This window comes from Pipistrellus kuhlii, unplaced genomic scaffold, assembly GCF_014108245.1.
Source record: "Pipistrellus kuhlii isolate mPipKuh1 unplaced genomic scaffold, mPipKuh1.p scaffold_m20_p_3, whole genome shotgun sequence".
NCBI lineage: Eukaryota > Metazoa > Chordata > Mammalia > Chiroptera > Vespertilionidae > Pipistrellus > Pipistrellus kuhlii.
This window is the reverse complement of record NW_023425529.1, coordinates 56,508,272-56,526,777: the sequence shown is the minus strand read 5'-3', so window position 1 is coordinate 56,526,777 and position 18,506 is coordinate 56,508,272. Positions and strand designations below refer to the sequence as shown.

At 41.0% G+C, this 18,506-nt stretch overlaps 1 protein-coding gene across 6 annotated transcripts in view; it reads right to left on the bottom strand.

Moving 5' to 3' along the window:
• The window catches only part of CAND1 (cullin associated and neddylation dissociated 1), a 50,100-nt gene extending 36,930 nt beyond the window's left edge, over positions 1–13,170 (bottom strand). For 2 of the 6 annotated variants that reach the window (XR_006742868.1, XM_036455018.2), the window contains exons 1-2: positions 12,717–13,170; positions 236–379 (exon numbers count right to left, since the gene is read on the bottom strand). Coding sequence is in view for 4 of the 6 variants with exons in the window: in XM_036455018.2 (XP_036310911.1) it covers positions 236–379; positions 12,717–12,784 (212 nt within the window). In the remaining 2 variants the exon portion in view is untranslated. Of the gene's footprint in view, positions 1–235; positions 380–12,716 lie in introns of those variants that run through there. The other 4 variants (XM_036455017.2, XM_036455014.2, XM_036455013.2 and 1 more) reach the window with 4 other exon arrangements.
• Between the last annotated feature and the right edge of the window lie 5,336 nt (positions 13,171–18,506).

The following is an 18,506-nucleotide window of genomic DNA, read 5'->3' as shown; positions in this document are numbered from 1 at the left end:
CTACTCTTCCTAGAGTTTCCTATATGTACTTTTTAAGAAGTAAAATACCATAAAAGGCTACATTTAGTCAATACAGAAACTATAAGAAAATGTAGTGTATACTAAGTATAAATACTACACATTCACTAGTCACCTAATCCAGAAAGACATAATACAAGACTAAGATAATTTACCAATTATTACAGTATTTTAAATGTAGTAGAGAGCATAGTAAGCAAGTAAAAAAACAACTTACCATTTAACAGCTAAATTCTGTACCTCTCCATTTTTATCTTCCAGTAACTTCAAAATCATTTTCACTACTTTCCTTTCACTATCATCATCCAACTTGATAGAATCTTTCTGCAGTTCTGTCATCAAATCATTTGTAGCCATAAACCTACCAAAAAATTAAAATTTGTTAATTTCAATAAGGCTTGACGGAGGACCTCAGGCCATGCCCACCACCCAGCAAGGCTTGAAGAGGGACCTCAAAGTGCACCCCCAGTGCTGGGTTGGGAGAACTCAGGCTGTGCCCCTGCCCAGTGGGGCTTGACGGGGGACCTGAGACTTCACCCCCACCAACACCAGGCTGGGGGACCTGAGTCTGTGCCCCCCGCCCACCTGGAAGGGCTTGATGGGGGTGGGGCCGGCCAGGTCTGGGTCTCACCCAATGGGGGTGGAGCCAGCTGGGTCTGGGTCTCCTGGGTTTTCAAAGTTCATGCAGGTGGTGGGCAGATACTTAACTCTAGGTCCTGCAGCACGCCCCAGAATCTGACAGGAGGGAGATTTTCTTATACATTTTACTAATTTTCTTTCAACTCTAACACTTTTATTATAGAGAAAGGGCAAATAGCAATATTAAATTATTTCTTCTAATCCCCTTTTAATATGCAAGAATTTCATGCACCTGGCCACTAGTTTAAAAATAAAAGGCACTATGGACCTGTTGCTAACAACCAACACTCTGCTTCCCCCAAATGGGACACAGGCCTCAGCACCACCCCAGAGCAACAACCCCACCAAATTGCAGCCAAAACTACCAAGACCCCATGGCACAAAATGCAGCCTACAGCCCAGCCTGGCCCGGAACCGGTCACTATGGGCATCAGGTAATGACATCACATAATAATCCTGGCTTCCTTCCCTAGCACCTAGCCTCCTTGGAGTTTCTTTAGCCCAGGAACCTGACTTGCGTTATAGCCAGGTGCAAACATTTTACAGTTTAAATCACATGTGTCAAACACAAGGCCCGCGGGCCAAATCCGTCCCGCCAGGCCTTGCAATGTGGCCCGCACCGCGCTGTCATCACTGCACTCCGCTGCGTTTCCATCACAATGACAGTTTATGACTGTTCAGTAAACCATTCGGCCCGCGATTTAGGCTGGATTTTAGATTTTGGCCCCTTCTCTGATTGAGTTCGACACCCCTAGTTTAAATGTTTGTGAAGCGTTTTCCCATGCCTCATCTCCTCTGATACTCACAGAAGTCCTCGAGTAGGTAGATAGGAGACTGGGCAGAATTCTATTATCTTTTCATTAGCAAGACACGATTAGTGGCATTAAAGTAATTTTTCTTTCAATGTGCACGAATCTGTGCATTGGGACACTAGTATTCTAATAAAGAAATCTACTGATTAAAAAAAAAATGAACAAACTAGTAATGGTTAACTTTAAAAAAAAAAGAGTTAGAATGAGCCTAATAGGCTTGGCTCAGTGGGTAGACGGTAGAGTGTTGGCCTGCGTACTGAAAGATCCCAGGTCGAGGGCATGTACCTTGATTGTGGGCACATCCTCAGTAGGTATGCAGGAGGCAACTGATCAATGTTTCTCTCTCATCGATGTTTCTAACTCTCTATCCCTCTCTCTTCCTCTCTGTAAAAAAAAAAAAAAAAAAAAAAAAAAAAAATCAATAAAATATTTTTAAAAAATTAGAATGAGCACCAGCAAAATTAGCAGTAGTTAATATTTTTAAAAATCAGAAAAATTGTATATAGTATGAGGTTACAATAAGAGTTACCCCTGAATATTTCTTCCTTATGTTAATTTAATATAAGAAATTGCATTAAAAATCTTAAAGGAAACTGACCATTTTTAATATTCTCTATGACAGATTCAAAAGCTAATTGGTAAAATGTCTCTTGAGCATTTGCTCTTTTAGGCATGAAACTAATGGTTTGGATAATAAACATAAGACTCAGCCTCTTTCTCTTAACTTCTTCACCTACTAATGGGCAGACCAGTAAAGACAAATTTCAATCTTATAAATTTTTAAAAGCAATACTTAAAGGCATTTGGTAAAAAACTGATGTTTAGTTTGGGTTTCAAAAGATTAATGGGGGTTTGCATTGGGAAAGGTGGTTTGGAATTTAAAATTTTTATCTTTGTGTGGGTGGTAAAGGTGGCAGTGCTGAATAAGTACCTCAGTGTAAAGCACTAAGAAGCAGTGCAGTGGAAAGTTGATCTGATAACCAAGAACGCAGGTAGGGTATACAGTGTGGATATGCTGGACAGAGATGATTCATAACCATGTGGACAGAGTTGGGTGGTGAGAGTGCTCAATTTAAAACTTAACTATTTCTGGATCACATTTGACTGTGGGTAACTGAAACTGTAAAGAGGCACTAATGTATCTCTTCTCAATCTCCTTAGCATCAGGTTTTATACACATTTGTGCCTTATTTTTGTTTGTTTGTAATTTTGCTATTTAAAATGACCCCCAATAGTAGTGCAAAAGTACTGTCTAGTATTCCTAAGTACAAGAAAGCTGTGACGCAACACCCTGAAAAAACTACATGTGTCAGATTTGTTTAGGCATAAATTATAATGCTGTTGGCCTTGAGTTCAATATTATGAATCAACACCCTATATAATAAAACCCTAATATGCAAATTGACCAAATGGCAGAATGATCTTAGTTATGACTGCCACTGACCACCACGGGGTAGACATTCAATGCCAGAGAGCTGCCCTCTGGTGGTCAGTGCACTAGCACAGGGAGTGCACTGCTCAGCCAGAAGCCAGGCTCACAGATGGTGAGTGCACCGGTGGTGGCAGGAGCCTCTCCTGCCTCCGCTGCAGGCATGCAATAAGGAACAAGGGGTCCTGGACTGCGAGAGGGCACAAGCCAGGCTGAGGGACAGCCCCTCCCTCAGTACAGGAATTTCATGTACCAGGCCTCTACTATATTAAGTAAGGTGTTTTTAAACAGAAACACATGTAACACCAAGTTACAAACCATGTATTTCCCATAAAAGCAATGGTTCAGAATACCTAATTGAATCTTCATGGCAACTTTGAATAATAAGAACCAACCCTGAGATTTACAAGGTTAAAATTAAGACTCTGAAATTTATTATTTATTTTATGGGAATAAATAAATAAATTTATTTATGGGAATGATAAGACATGAGTTAGGGCCCTAACCAGCTTGGCTCAGTAGACAGAGCATCAGTCTGCGGACTGAAGGGTCCCAGGTTTGATTCTGGTCAAGGGCATGTACCTTGGTTGTGGGCACATCCCCAATGTCTGTCTCTCATCAATGTTTCCAACTCTCTGTATTCCTCTCCCTTCCTTACTATATAAAAAAAAAATCCATAAAATATATATTTTTAAAAATAAAGACATGAGTTAGGAAATGGACAGAGAAGAAAACCACAGAAATCAGGTGTGACAGTTGAATAGGTATCCTGTCCAGAGTCTTAACATTATTATAATAAATAGCCACTGTCACATCAGATGGTTCAACCTCTCACCTTACAACAGAAGGATTAATAAACCTGACTCAACTACAAACTACATAAATGGCTACTCTTCTGATCTGAAACAACAAAATATCAGCAATAGTAAAGATGTGAACATCATGAATTAATCTGCCTTTGGCCAAAAATGAAGACTGAGAAAGATAAGAAACAGCAGCCACTGAAGTCCAGGAATTGAACCTCAATGTTACTCCAAACTGATCTGATGTTTATAGCTAAAGCATGTTGTTTCATAGACATAAACAACCTCACAGAACCACCATATCAGACAAGGTCACTAAGCAACATAAAATATTAGGTCTAGTAACAATTAATGTCGTTTTCTAATACTTTTTAAAATCTAATTTATTTAAACAATACAACAAAATTTAATCAACAATATAGTTGCCGTTGTTTTCTACTACTTGTGCCCAACGCTCAGGAAGCATTTTAATCCCTCTGTTGTAAAATTCTTGTGATTTTGATGCAAAAAATTCGGTCAATGCATTTTTGAGGCATTCTTCATTATTAAATTTTTTTCCAAGAAGAAAGTTTTGCAAAGAACGAAACAAATGGTAATCGGAAGGGGCAATATCAGGAGAATATGCAGGTTGAGGGAGAACTTCCCATTCCAACTGGTGCAGTTTTTCAGCAGTGATTCTTGCAGTCTGCGGTTGTGCGTTATCGTGGTGAAGAATTACGCCCTTCCGATTAATCAGCGCGGGTTCTTTTTCTCTTAAACCTTGGGCTAACCTTTCCAATTGGGCACTATACACTGCACTTGTAATGGTTTGGTTAGATGGTAAAAGTTCATAATGAAGAATTCCTTTAAAATTCCACCAAACACACAACATCACTTTTTTCGCATGCAAGTCAGGTTTTGGCGTGGGCTGCGGAGCCTCATTTTTGTCCAATCATTGAGGCCGCCTTTTCAAATTAACATATAGCACCCATTCTTCATCTCAGGTAACAATTTGCTCTAAAAACAGCAAACAGTTTTGACGAGAGAGGAGCGAACTGCAAATTGTGACTCTTTGATTACGGTGGTTGTCGGTCAACTCATGAGGAACCCATTTTCCAAACTTTTGGACTTTGCCAAGTGCACGCAATTGATTGGAAATTGTTTTCTGTGAACAATTTAAAGTTGTCGCAAGCTCTTGTTGGGTAATTTGAGGATTTTGCACCAAAAGAGCTTGAAGAGCTTCTTGATCAAAATTGGACACATGGCCTCGACCACTCTTGTCATCTAACGAAAAATTTCCCTCGTGAAATTTCTCAAACCAACGCTGGCATTTTCTGGCGCTAACTGCATCTTGACCAAGAGCACTACAGATGTTTTTTGCAGCCTCACTTGCTTTTCTTCCTAATTGGAACTCGTAAAGCATGCAGTGCCGAATATGCTCTTCATCCGCCATCTTCTTAGCCCTAGTTTTGCAACAAAAACCAAACCAAACACAAACTTTTTCAAGCAAAACTTGTTAATTGCACTTCACACGTTCTGTAGATACCACGTGTTTGAAGGTTATGTCAATACAAGTCAACGCCAAGCAAGATTTTAAACAAATGTTTAAAAACGACATTAATTATTACTAGACCCGATACCAAAAACTTTCTCCTCTCTTGGGTGACTATTACTTGACCAATTACAGCTATGCCTCTGCTTTAGTCTGCCCTACCTGTAATATTAAGATGTCAAATGATGAAAGTGCCCATTTCAGACAACATCCAATCTAAAGCATTAGATCTTTTCCCAAATTACCCAAATAAATAGGTTCCAACCCTCTTGCTGAGACACATCCCATAGTGTGTGCTCCCTCTCTGTAATACTACTCTGTTTCCCCGAAAATAAAACGATGTCTTACATTAATTTTTTCTCCCAAAGTTGTGCTAGGTCTTATTTTCAGGGGATGTCTTATTTTCAGGGCAACATGATAGTAATAAACCCAAGTTGTGTCAGGGATAACTATAAACGAATTTAAAGAAGGAAAAAGTAGTAAGCTGCTTACATATCAAATACCAGTAAAGAAAAAACCCACTAAATTGGTTACATGAAGATTGTGAGGAATTTTGGGGAAGAGGTAACAGCTAAGAAGTTTAAAGTTTATCTTGTAATCAATGGGAATTAGTGGGGAAGGATATGATCAAGTCAGGAAGAACATTCTAATGGCAGAGTTACCAACAGATTGTATTAAAAAGAGGTTCAGTTGGTCAGGGTTTCATTTCGTGCACCAAAGGGTCTTGGGTTTGATTCCTGGTCAGGACACATACCTAGGATGCCGGCTTGATCCCATTTTTGTAAGGGAGGCAACTGATCGATGTATCCTTCACATTGGTGCTCCCCCACCCCCCCACCTTTTCCTCCTCTAAAATCAACAATAATAATAGTAACAGCAGTAATAATAAAAGGACTCTACAGGGAGACTAATTTGAGAAGATAAAAGGGTGACATCAAGGCTTTCCAACTGGCACATTTGGTGGACGGTAATATAACAAGACAAAATTAGAATTTTTTTTTTAAAGGGGTAATTTAAGGTGAGAGGGGAAAGAAAATTAAGATGTTAACTTTTAGACTCTCATGGGAGTCCCACTTGAATATAACTTACAGGTCATTTACTCAACAAATATTTGGGGGATATTATCATTAGGAACTGTGCTCTGCAAACAGTTATGAACAAGACAGTCGTGGTCTGGAATTTCCACACCTGGCTTATTCTACAAAACTGAAAATTCTTGAGGAGGGAAATTATTCAATGCAGAGAAGCATTACATGAGAGGAATAAATACCTTGTACTGCACAATGAGTAACTCACCACAACCTTTCCCTCATGTGTAAACATAATTTTACCCTTGTGGTCAACTCATCAAAAATCTAAATGTATGGGCCAAATGCATCACCTAGTGAGTCAATTCTTTTTCAAAGATCTTATACACACACCACTGCAATCTAACTTTTTTCTTATTTATTCCCTTAAATCTAAAAATTTACTTTCATCAGTCTTAATATTGTTCATGTAAATAAAACTAATTTTTTGTCAACTTTCTTCTTCCTAGTTCCCTTAATGAGGTCAGTGGTGAGCTGCAATATAATCAGTGTTACCAGTATACCTATATAAAGAAAAATCACGTAAGTGAAAGCAAGTAACTTAGTGCCATCAACCTGCAAAGTACTTAAAAATGCCTCCAAATCACCTTCTTATTCTCTACAAATCCATTTATTCTTCTTAAACCTACTTTTTTTTTCAAGTAGTCCAGATAACTTCACTTAGTATTTCCTGTTACATTTCTGTGAATGCCCACAGAGTACTGTCAACTATGTTACAGGATCTCTAATGTCCTTCCCAGCTCTGAAAGCCTGATTCCATTTAACAGGACTGAAGTTTTTATTAGCATTTAAACAGCTTTCAAGAGAAAATAATTTCCAATATCCAAAACACATGTACATTGGGTAACACACAATCATTATAAAACTAGGAAATTCTACAATGCAGTAAATTATTTTAGATTTTATAAAATGGTATATATAAAAATACATTGCCCTGGCTGGTGTGTCAAAATGGTTTGAGCATTGGCCCAAGCAATGAAGTGTCTTGGGTTTAATTCCTGGTCAAGGGCACTGTACCTGGTTTGCAGGTTCGATCCCCATCCCAGTCAGGGCAAGTGAAGAAGGTAACCAATTGATGCCCCTCACATTGTTGTTTCTCTTTCTCTTTTTTTCTCCCTTCCTTTCACACTCTCCCTCAAAAAAAAAAAAAAAAAAAAAAAAAAAAAAAAAAAAAAAAAAGTAAAAAATAGATTGGTAGATTTTATTCTGGCTTCTGGAAGAAACTTCCCCCAAATCCCTACAAATTTTTTTCTTAACTTGAACTAAAATCCAATTCAACTAAAACAAGTAGTAGCTATTGGGAACCTACATGGTCAATGCACTACACAGAGTAAAGAATTCAGTTTAGAAAGATAAGGTTCCTTACCCTCAATAGTTTTTCCAGAACAATACTCATCCCAAACTCGGTACCAGTACAGTCAAGATAATCTACTCCCGCGGAAACTGGTTTGACTCAGTGGCTAGAGCGTCAGCCTGCTGACTGAAGGGTCCCAGGTTCGATTCCGGTCAAGGGCACATCCCCAGTAAGGGGTGTGCAGAAGGCAGTTGGTAGATGTTTCTCTCTCGTTGAAGTTTCTAGCTCTCTATCCCTCTCCCTTCCTCTCTGTAAAAAATCAGTAACATATATATATATATTTTTTAAAAAGATAATCTCCCTTTTCCCCAATGTAATACATGTGCTTTCCTTTTTAGTTTTTAATTATTTATTTATTCATAATCTTCATCCAAGAATATTTTTCCAATGATTTTTTAGAGAGAGGGAAAGACAGAGAGAAACATCGATGTGAGAGAAATACATCAATTGGTTGCCCCCTGCAAGCGCCTTCCCAGGGCCTGGGCCAGAGAGGAGCCTGCAATGAGGTATGTGTCCTTGTCTGGAATTGAACCTGAGATCTTCTGGTCCACAGGCCGCCGCTTTATCCACTGAGCCAATCCAGCTAGGGCTGTACATGTACTTTCACACAGTTTCCTCTACATACAATTTAAAGAACTAGCTTAGAGCCTCAGACATTCCACAACCTGAATCTCCTTGCTTTTTTCATCTTCTCTGCCACTTCAGCCTACAAAGACATACTGCATGGAGTACTTATCTTTTTTACAGTAGTGTCTTAACTATTCAATAAGCATGCAGATATTATTGCAGGCAAACACAAGATCTTCAACTTTTTGTATTCTCTCTTATGGAATTATTAAAAGCTTCTTTCAGCACAATATATTCCCTAAGTCTAACTTAAATTTAAGGACTTACTCTTAATGTCCCCTAGTCAAAACCCTGGAGAAGTAGCATAAAGTGTTCATGTTCTGAGGGTATCTGGACAGCCCAGATCCCTACTGTCAAACTGACTTTGGGCAAGTAATTAACATCACCATTTATTTTCTCAGCTATAAGAGAGATTGTTAGTATCCACTTAACTAAATAGGATCACCCTGGGGGCCAGGGGGGTCTGGATTGGAACACTCACCAAAAGGTGGGTGAATTCGATTCCAGATTAGGGCATGTAAGGGTGGCAACCAATCAATGTTTTCTCTCTCCCTCTCCCTTAAAAAAAAAAACAAAAATAACAAAAAAAAACATAAAAACAAATAAATTCAAAACAACAGAAAAACAATATATCCTCAGGTGAAGATTAAAAATAAACAAACTGTATCAAGTGCATAAAAGCCCATACTAACCATTATTATTAACTACTACAGGCCTAGGGGAGGGGTCCCTCAGACAGGTCTGCACACCTCTCTCAGTCTGGGAGCCCTTGGGGGATGTCTGCTTAAGCCAGCAGTTGGACTTCCTTAGTGCTTGCACTGTGGAGGAGGGAGAAGCTCTTGCCACTGCCACTGCTCTTGCCAGCCCTGAGCCCAGCTCAGGGCTTCTGGCTGAGTGGCACTCCTCCTGTGGGAGCACACTGACCACCAGAAAGCAGCTCCTGCATTGAGCATCTGTCCCCTGGTCGTCAGTGCACAACATAATGACCAGTCATTCTGCCATTCAGTCTATTTGCATATTAGCCTATTATTATATAAGAATATGAACAGAGAGATACAAGAATGATAAATTTTTTCTTTAGCACTTGATTCATTGGGATACTTTGATTCAGTTGGTGGTATGTGAAATATCCTATCCTATATAATAAAAGGCTAATATGCTAAGTGTCCAGTCCTCCGTTTAACTAATCAAAGTATAATATGCTAAGGCCACTCAACTGCTCGCTATGACATGTACTGACCCCTGGAGGGCAGATGCTCCAACCAGTAGGGTCCAGCCAATTGAGATTGAGCAAGGAGCAGGCCTAAGCCGTCAGTCAGACATTCCCCAAGGGCTCCCGGACTTCGAGAGGGTGCAGGCCAGGCTGAGGGACCACCCCCCAAGTGCATGAATTTCGTGCACCAGGGCTCTAGTATAAAAATAAAAGCAGAACTTTGTTTTGCTGAATATTCAACATTAATATTCATAAGTGGAGCATTCACATGATTCATGCATATTGAAGTTTTCAGTATGGTATCTACAGAATCAAGGTACTAAACCTTTATATCCATCCCACCTTCAAAAAATACTAACAATGGGGGAAAAAGGCATTAGTTGTCTGTTTTTTCAATTAATTGAGCCTATGATTTAAGTGCCACAAAATAATTCTTTTAAAGTGATGACATTTCAAGTCTTAGAAGCCTGCACATACTTTTTTACTTTCTTTGCATTAATGGATGAAGTAGTTATCCACAGAAACCTGAAATTCCTGGCCTATAGGGATCTTATGTAACCATCTATGTACAAGTCTCTCAAGTGAAAATTTAATTCCAAATTAAATAACCTGCCCAAGATCTCATAGATATTTCATAACAAAAAATCCTACATGACCAGAATGCATATCTTGAGACTAGTAGGTTTTCTGTTTGGAGTCTACCATGAGAATATACTTTTCTTCTTTTCCCATTAGCACAAGATAGAGTAGTTTGCACATGTTGATACTCTACAATGTGAATTAGCCTTGTCCTCACAACCTTCTGGTACTAAGTATTTTAAAACATGTAGTAGAAAAACTCTGATATTTACATCAAAATAAACAAACAATAAATTTCTAATGGGAAATTAGCATCATTTTAAAACAGAATATATTCAAGTAAATGCCTATACTGAAAATGTACAGAAAAATTTCAAAATGTTCAACTTCAAATACTATTTTAATTAATCTCTTAAATGTCTGTAATATACATAGTCTTTAGTTCCAAAGACTGACTTGTCTGTTAACTAGATGGTTTGAGCATATCACAAGTCTTTAAAACTCAGTTAAAATTCTTAATGATGCCATATTACTAGAAGTCAATTACTGTTCCTAAACATATCTCCTACCTAAAATTATCTTCTATAATACTTCTACAAATTATTGGAAATATTTCAATATCACATTTTTTGGAGAATAATACTCCAATGTTTTGATTTATCCAGTTCAAATTGATAAATAATCTTTACCAAATTCAATACTGATTTGTAGCTTAACATCAGAGCATTAAATTTTCAGTTTAAAAAACCAAAACCAAAAAGCATGTGTATTTTCATCTTTACAAGAAATTCAAGAAAGCTTCAGACAATCATCGCATATGCATATTATTACATTTGATTTCTGTATTCTAAACATATTACCCACACAAGTCTGACTAGTTGAACAAAACTGTATTATTATTATAGGGAAAGTGATATCTTTATACTGAAATTGAACACAAAATGAAATTTAGTACTTTTACAGAATGAGCCAACTTGACAGAAATGGGAAGAAGTGGGGAGGGAAAAATCACACCATACACTCCACTAATTGAAAGTTAGTTTTATTTAAACTTTAATGGCTTGAGTTGGGAGCAAGCAAAGTTGCAAATGGAAGCTAAAGAGTATTCAAACCCTTTTTAAAAGAAAATCAACCAAAAACTTCTATTTCCCCTAAAAATCTTGATTTTGGCACTAGAACTACACGTATCTAAATATCAAAATACCCAAAACAAACAAGTCTCCTCCAGAAAGTCACAACACTAAAATCTTTAGTATTAGCAAACTAGATTTTAAAAGTTTCAAATATGATACTAAAAAGCTCCCTAGGTGGCAACTTTCTAAAATCACTTGGCTTTAAATAAAACTGTATTTCTTAGGCCATTTTAATATGCCAGCACATCAATTTATTTAGGAACACGAATTCCACATTTCTCATTGTTCCTGTTTCAACAAATCAGAAAACTTCTTCCTGGTAGATAAGATTTAGACATGATTTCAGGTGTTAAATCATACTGCTCCTACCACAAATAAAACAAATAAGCTCTTCAGCCACAATTTTATGGAAGGCTCCATGTTCTTTTAAAATGCACACAAAATACAACCACTACACCTTACAGAACAAAATGAGTATCAAAGAGATAAAAACACTTTTGTTTTAACATGGAGAGCTTTCTTAGGTTTGTGATGGGATGGGAGGCAGGAAGAAAGGGTTGAAAATTTTTACCGTATTTGCAAACATGAAAGGGAAATCAAGTTAAATCCGTGAAAACACAACAATTCTCCCATACGCACGTTACCAAGGTTTGGAACCCACAGTGTAAAGTCTCATGGAACAGAACTGCTATCCTATTCACCATCCCCATTATCAGAAGCTCCTCTTTTCCAATTAAGATCCACTTGCTTGGCTTAACTTTGCTGCTTAAGGTTCAGCAAGTCCCCTTTCTGGCAAGTAAATGCTGGATATAAACAACAAATAAAACTGAAACCCCCCGAGTTCCTGCTTGGGATTTTACCTGACCAGGGTAAATGACAAGAGATGCTGGCGGGAAAACCCTGCGAGTCTAGTTCCCTCCCCCCTTCTTCCCATTCCCATTGGGGGGAAAAAAAAAAAAAAAAGAAACAGTCCAAAGAAAAAGTTCAACACTTCATCTGAGAAGAGCTCAGCAAACAAGCAAAGCAACCGTGCGGGATGAATGCAGCCAGGCCCGCTCACAACCGCGGGAGACGAGGAGCCGGCGGGGTCCGGGGCTGAGGAGTCCGGGCCCCGCCGAGCGAGCGGCCTAGCGCCTCCGGCGGCCCGGTGGCCAGGCCCGGCCTCCGCACTCCGCGCCGCGGGCAGCTCCTTCCCCGCAACATGAGGGATTCCGCCCCTTCTCGCTCCCTGGGACCCGAAAACCCTGCCGGGTGCGGGGGAGGGAAAGTGTAACAGGGAAGGCGGAGGGGACTTTTGGAGACACCGAGAGGGCCAGGGGCCGGCGGCGGGCAACGGCCCGGAGGCAAGAATGGGGGGAGGGGGCTCCGAGCGGCGGGCAGGGGACTCCGGAGCCGCGGAGGAACCGGTGCAGGCCAAAGGGGTGGGGCAGATGGCCCGGGTGAGGGCCGGGGCACCCCGAGAGGGGCTGAAGGCCGGATTCCGGCCTTACCTGAAGTCCTTGTCGCTGGATGTCATTTTTTCCAGCAGATTGGAAATGTGGTACGAGGCGCTCGCCATGTTGACGGCCTCGATCCCGCCCGCTGGCGCCGCCGCCGCTGATGCTGCTGCTGCTGCCCGTCGCCGCCGCCGCTGCTGTTCCTCTCGCTCGCTCGCGGCGGTCTCGCTTCCAGGGTCGCAGCGCGAAGCCGACGCTGACTAAGGAGGCGCCTCGACGGGTGGCCCCCTCCTCCCCGGCGAGGCGTGGGCCTGTCCCGGGGAAAGCAGAGGCTGCGAGGCCGGCCTAACGACGGCGCAGCTCGCCGGAGAACGGGCTCATGGGAAGCAGGGAGTGCGGGCGGACCGTCCACTCGGGCTCAGCTCGCTCCCACTCCCTCCGCGCTCTCTCCCCGGGGCAAGAGGCCAAAACCCGCCTCCTGCGCTCCGGGGGCGGGGGCGGCGGACGGCGGGGCGCTACGGCACGCTGCGGCGCGCAGGGGTCAGGGGTCGCGGAGGGCTCCCCACGCACGCGGTGGCCACGCTAGTGGAAGGGCAATCCTGTTGGAGGAGGCTTTTGTCAGTCTTCACGTGCACCGCCTCGTAGGAGGCAAGACCACGGCCCAAAGACACTGTTCTCGCGAGACTTAAATGCGACGGTTAAAGGATGGGGGACGAATGGGACTAATGTGCCTTAATCTAAAAGTAACTCGATTTCTTTTTTTTTTTTCCTGTGTGACAGAGGAAAAGTTCACGATTTTTTTTTTTTTTACGAGTATAAGGCCGGGAAATAATGCTAATGAACGAGTTCGTCTGGAGACCAACCGAAGAATGACTCCAAAGAGCTTTCATTTTGAATCCGATGCGTGGCCTCCATTGCTGTAACCACGATGGTATAATGTTGCCACGTGAAAACCACAAATCCCAGAATCCAATTGGGACGTAAAAACCACAAATCCCAGAGTTCAGTTGGGGGGATTGTTACAGTGGATCAAGATGTGATTGGCTGAAGTAATGTCCCCTTAATTAGCTCCGTAGAAGGAAGGAATGCTGGGATTTGCAGTCTGGCAAGGCTGCTGTGGTGGAGAAAATCTTGAGATCGCCGCTCTCTGGGTTCCTGCCGCTGATTTCAGATTTTCTCTGCTTTTGCTGCTAAGGGACGTTTGCAGAGCTAGGCTGCCGCCTTTGGGCTAGCTCATTGCAGAGAAGTTGGTGTTCTTGACCAAGGCCTCGTAGCAACTTTCTACCACTAACACTTAAAGTGATGGTAGCCTCCTCTTAAGACAGCAGATCCTCTGCTGCGCATGCTCCTTCTTGTGTTTAAGAACCAGCTCCCTAAAGCAAGAAAGACCGCCATAAGATTAACGGGGCAGCAACTGATGATTGTATTCATGGCCTGCTCATTTTTTTCAGAACTGCTAGCTAAATGACTATCCTTTGTAGTCAGGTTTTTTTTTGGACTTGATAATCAACAGCTGTGTCAAGGGCATGTACCTTGGTTGCAGGCTCCTCCCCTGTTTGGGGCTCACAGGAGGCAACCAATGGATGTGTATCTCTCACATCCCTGTTACTTTCTGTTTTTCCTTCTCTTCCAGTCTTCCTAAAAATCATTGGTGAGGATTAACAAAACACACACACACACAAAATAAAAGCAAAGCATTGTTATAGGTAATAAAAGTTAAAACAGCCTGGCCAGTGTGTCTCAATGGTTGACCTATCAACTAGGAGGTCACCATTCAGTTCCTGGTCAGGGCATATGCCTGGGTTGCAGGCTCCAATCCCAGTGTGGGGCATGTTGGAGGCAGCCGATCAAAGATGCTCTCCTCATTGATGTTTCTATCTTTCTCCTTTCCTCTCTGGAATAAATAAAAACATTTAAGAAAAAAATTTAAAACACATGACACAGTATTGACCTCTTAATCTATACCCACATTTTTCCTCATTACTCTTGTTTACCCCCATGCATCCTTTTCCTTTAATACTGCTTTTCTTCCAGTAGTACCACATCCCTTCCCTCATTTTGCCAGTCAGCCATTATTAGGTTCCCTGAGAGCTTCAGCCACAATTCCCTTCTGATCTGAACGACCTTTCCTCAGTAGTTAATATAAACCACATGTGTCAAACACAAGGCCCGCGGGCCAAATCCGTCCCGCCAGGCCTTGCAATGTGGCCCGCACCACGCTGTCATCACTGCACTCCGCTGCGTTTCCATCACAATGACAGTTTATGACTGTTCAGTAAACCATTCAGCCCGCGATTTAGGCTGGATTTTAGATTTTGGCTCCTTCTCTGATTGAGTTCGACACCCCTAATATAAACTATACACATACACATCACACACAAATAATCCAGTCATTTATCTTGTATGGACCCCAAGGCTTAAATCTGCCATCTGGTGATAACCCTTCTTTTAGCCTGAATCCAAACTATGTGTAAATCCTTTCATTTATCAGTTTCCAACTGAACTATAATATTTGCATTCAGACAACAAATATAAATCCTGTTTATTGCCTCTTATTAGCTGTCTCAGGTAATTCACAGTTAGTTCTCTAACCTGGGTTTCTTCGTGGGTAACAAATGACCATCATCAGAGCATCACCCCATGGGACTGTTTTAAGAGTCAAATGACCTTAATCTGACTGGGTTGCCATAACAAAATACCACCACAGACTGTGTGGTTTAAACAACAGGAATGTATTTTCTCACAGTTCTGGAGGTTGAAAGTCCAAGATCAATGTGCCAGCCAAGCTGGTTTCTCCGAAAGCCTAGGCTTGCAGATGACCGCCTTCTCATTATGTTGTTACACACACAGCCCTTTCTCTGTGTGCTCCCACCCCTGGTCTCTCTCTCTTCTTATAAGGAAACCAGTCCTATCGGATTAGGCAGCACCTTGTTAATCTTATTTGGCCTTAACTGAGTTCTAATTTAATGCTAATTACCTCTCTGAAGGCCCTATCTCTAAATACCTTCACATGGGAGATTAGGGCTTCAACATATGAATTTGGGGGAACACAATTCAGTCACAACATATGTTGCATATAAAATACTCAGCACATGGTCTGGAACATAATAATAATGTTTATAACTAATATTTTTTGCACATTTACAAAGGTCATGATAAGCATTTAATAAAAGTTGACCATTATTATCATATTCTCTGTCTTTTACTTGTCTCTATCCGAAACCATCCTAAATAACCAGTTTTTCGAAATACTGTTACCAATTTAAAAAAACATTTTAAATTAATTTCAGAGAGGAAGGGAGAGAGTTAGAAATATCAACATTGAAAGAGAATCATTGATCCGCTGCCTCCTGAATGTCCCACACCAGGGATCAAGCCCAGAACCCAGGCATGTACCATGATCAGGAATCAAACCATGACCTCCTGGTTCATAGGCTGAGGCTCAACTGCTGAGCCCCTCCAGCCGGGCCTCTCTTCCTTAAGCACTTACTTATAAGTCAGGTGCTGCATTAACTCATTTGACCCACATTTTAAGAAGCACAGAGACTTTAAGCAACTTGCTAAAGGTCACCCAATAAATTACAGTCAGGATTAAAACCCAGGCAGTGTGGCTTAGGAACCTATGATCCAAATCTCTATACTGGAATGTTTTTCCCCACCAGGGATGTCTTTTACATCCCCCATCTCCCTTTCAAAAACCTCGAATCAATCATAGTGTTTATATGCTAGCCTCCAGTAAAAGTGTAAGTTCCTTAAGAGCATATATTACCAACTTTAAACCCCTTCTGCTTCTTTCAAGTACTTAGCCCATGACAAATTCATAAGACGCAATCAATTTTATTTTGTATTCTTGACCACTTAGACACAGGCGTCTTCAAACTACAGCCTGCGGGCCATATGCGGCCCGCAGAGGAGTCTGATCCAGCCCGCCAGGTTTTTTGGGCAGTGAGCGCAGCCGAGGTGTTACAGTAGGAATTAGTAGTTCATATAGTCCGGCCCTCCAGCTCTCTGAGGGACCGTGATCTGGCCCCCACTTTAAAAAGTTTGAGGACCCCTGATAGAGGCTTGATTTGTGTGTCACTGAACATGGCTGATTACTAAATAGTGGGGAAATCCTTTCCTTTAAGGATCTGTTAAGGCTAAATTAATTTACCGTATTTTTTGGACCATAAGACGCACTTTCCCCCCCCCGCCCCCCCAGAAGTGGGGGGGAAAAGTCCCTGCGTCTTATGGTCCAAATATAGCCTACACATATACTTTAAAAAAAAAGTTTTTTTACTTGCCCGGCTCTGTGTGGTCTCTGTGAGCTTGCCCGGCTCTAAAATGGTTCTAAATGCTGCTGTTTACTTTACAGGGTTGATTACATGTGTTTATGACTGTGATGTTGGGTTTTAATGCACATAAAATATTTTAGGACACTATTTGTTTCAGAATCTTTTTTTCTTCCCTTCTCTAAAAACTGGTGCGTCTTATGGTCCAGAGCGTCTTATGGTCCGAAAAATACGGTAAGTGCAAAGGAAATAAGCCTAGGTAAGACTATCCTCTAAAACAGAGGTTCTCAACCTTTCTAATGCCACGACCCTTTAATACAGTTCCTCATGTTGTGGTGACCCCCAACCATAAAATTATTTTCATTGCTACTTTATAACTGTAATGTTGCTACAGTTATGAATCGTGATGTAAATATCTGTGTTTTCCGATGGTCTTAGGTGACCCCTGCTAGTGGTTTTTAACCTGAGGGTCGTGACCCACAGTTTGAGAACCTGTGCTGTAGATCCTAAGACGGTCGGAAAACACAGATATTTACATTATAACTCATTAACAGTAACAAAACTACAGTTATGAAGTAGCAATGAAAATAATTTTATGGTTGGGGGTCACCAAAACACGAGGAACTGTATTAAAGGGTCGCGGCATTAGAAAGGTTGAGAACCACTGCTCTAAAAGGCTTCTTTCTAGTCAATGGGCACAGTGGAAAACTAAGGCAAATTTGAGAGAGGAAGAAAAAATGGAGTCCCTGAAGCTGTTAGAAGATTCTTCAACTATCAACCAGTAGTTTAGCTTAATTCATAAACATTTATTTTGTGGCTACACTGTGGCAGGTACTAGAAACTGGAGATCAGAGATGAGCAAGACATGTTCCTTAACCTTAAGGAGCATTCATGTTCACCAAATCTTAAATTGTATATCTTTTTTTTTTTTATTCAATAATTTTAGGCAAAATTGAGAAAATTGTTTACCATCAGTATAAAATTAACATACATTTATATTCTATATTTGTAATGAGAAGTAGATCCTGAAATTGTCAAGTATTAAGAGATTCTCATTTATTCTGAGTGCTGGGGTTTTTCTGTTTGTCAGATAAGGAATTTTTTTTGGGGGGGTGGGGGTGGGAAGCAGGGAGGGAAGGGACAACGGTTTAACACCCAGCACTCTGTGAGTGAATAACTGTCACATTTCTCTGAAGTCCTTTCTGCCCATGGTAGTCATCTCACAGACTGAAGGGTGTGGATGTTAGTAGGACCATGGCAACGAAGTCACTCCTGGAAGGTGAGACTGGATTCCTTTGGTGGGTTTTTTTCAAAAATAGGATATTTTATGCCTAACATCTTTATCTTGGGAACTTCTAAAACAATCAGAAATGTCTCAGTTTACACACATGTGGAGGGAATGTGAAGAAAGAGACCTCTGAGAATGTGGACGTACAATAAAGAGGGAAACGTTTAGAATGGCAGTGACTCTCGTAGAGATCAGAGAAAGGTCTGGAGTGATATAACAAAGAACAAAATTTTCTTTGTCTGTTCTACAGCTCTTGAAGCATAAATAGATATAATTCCCCAGATA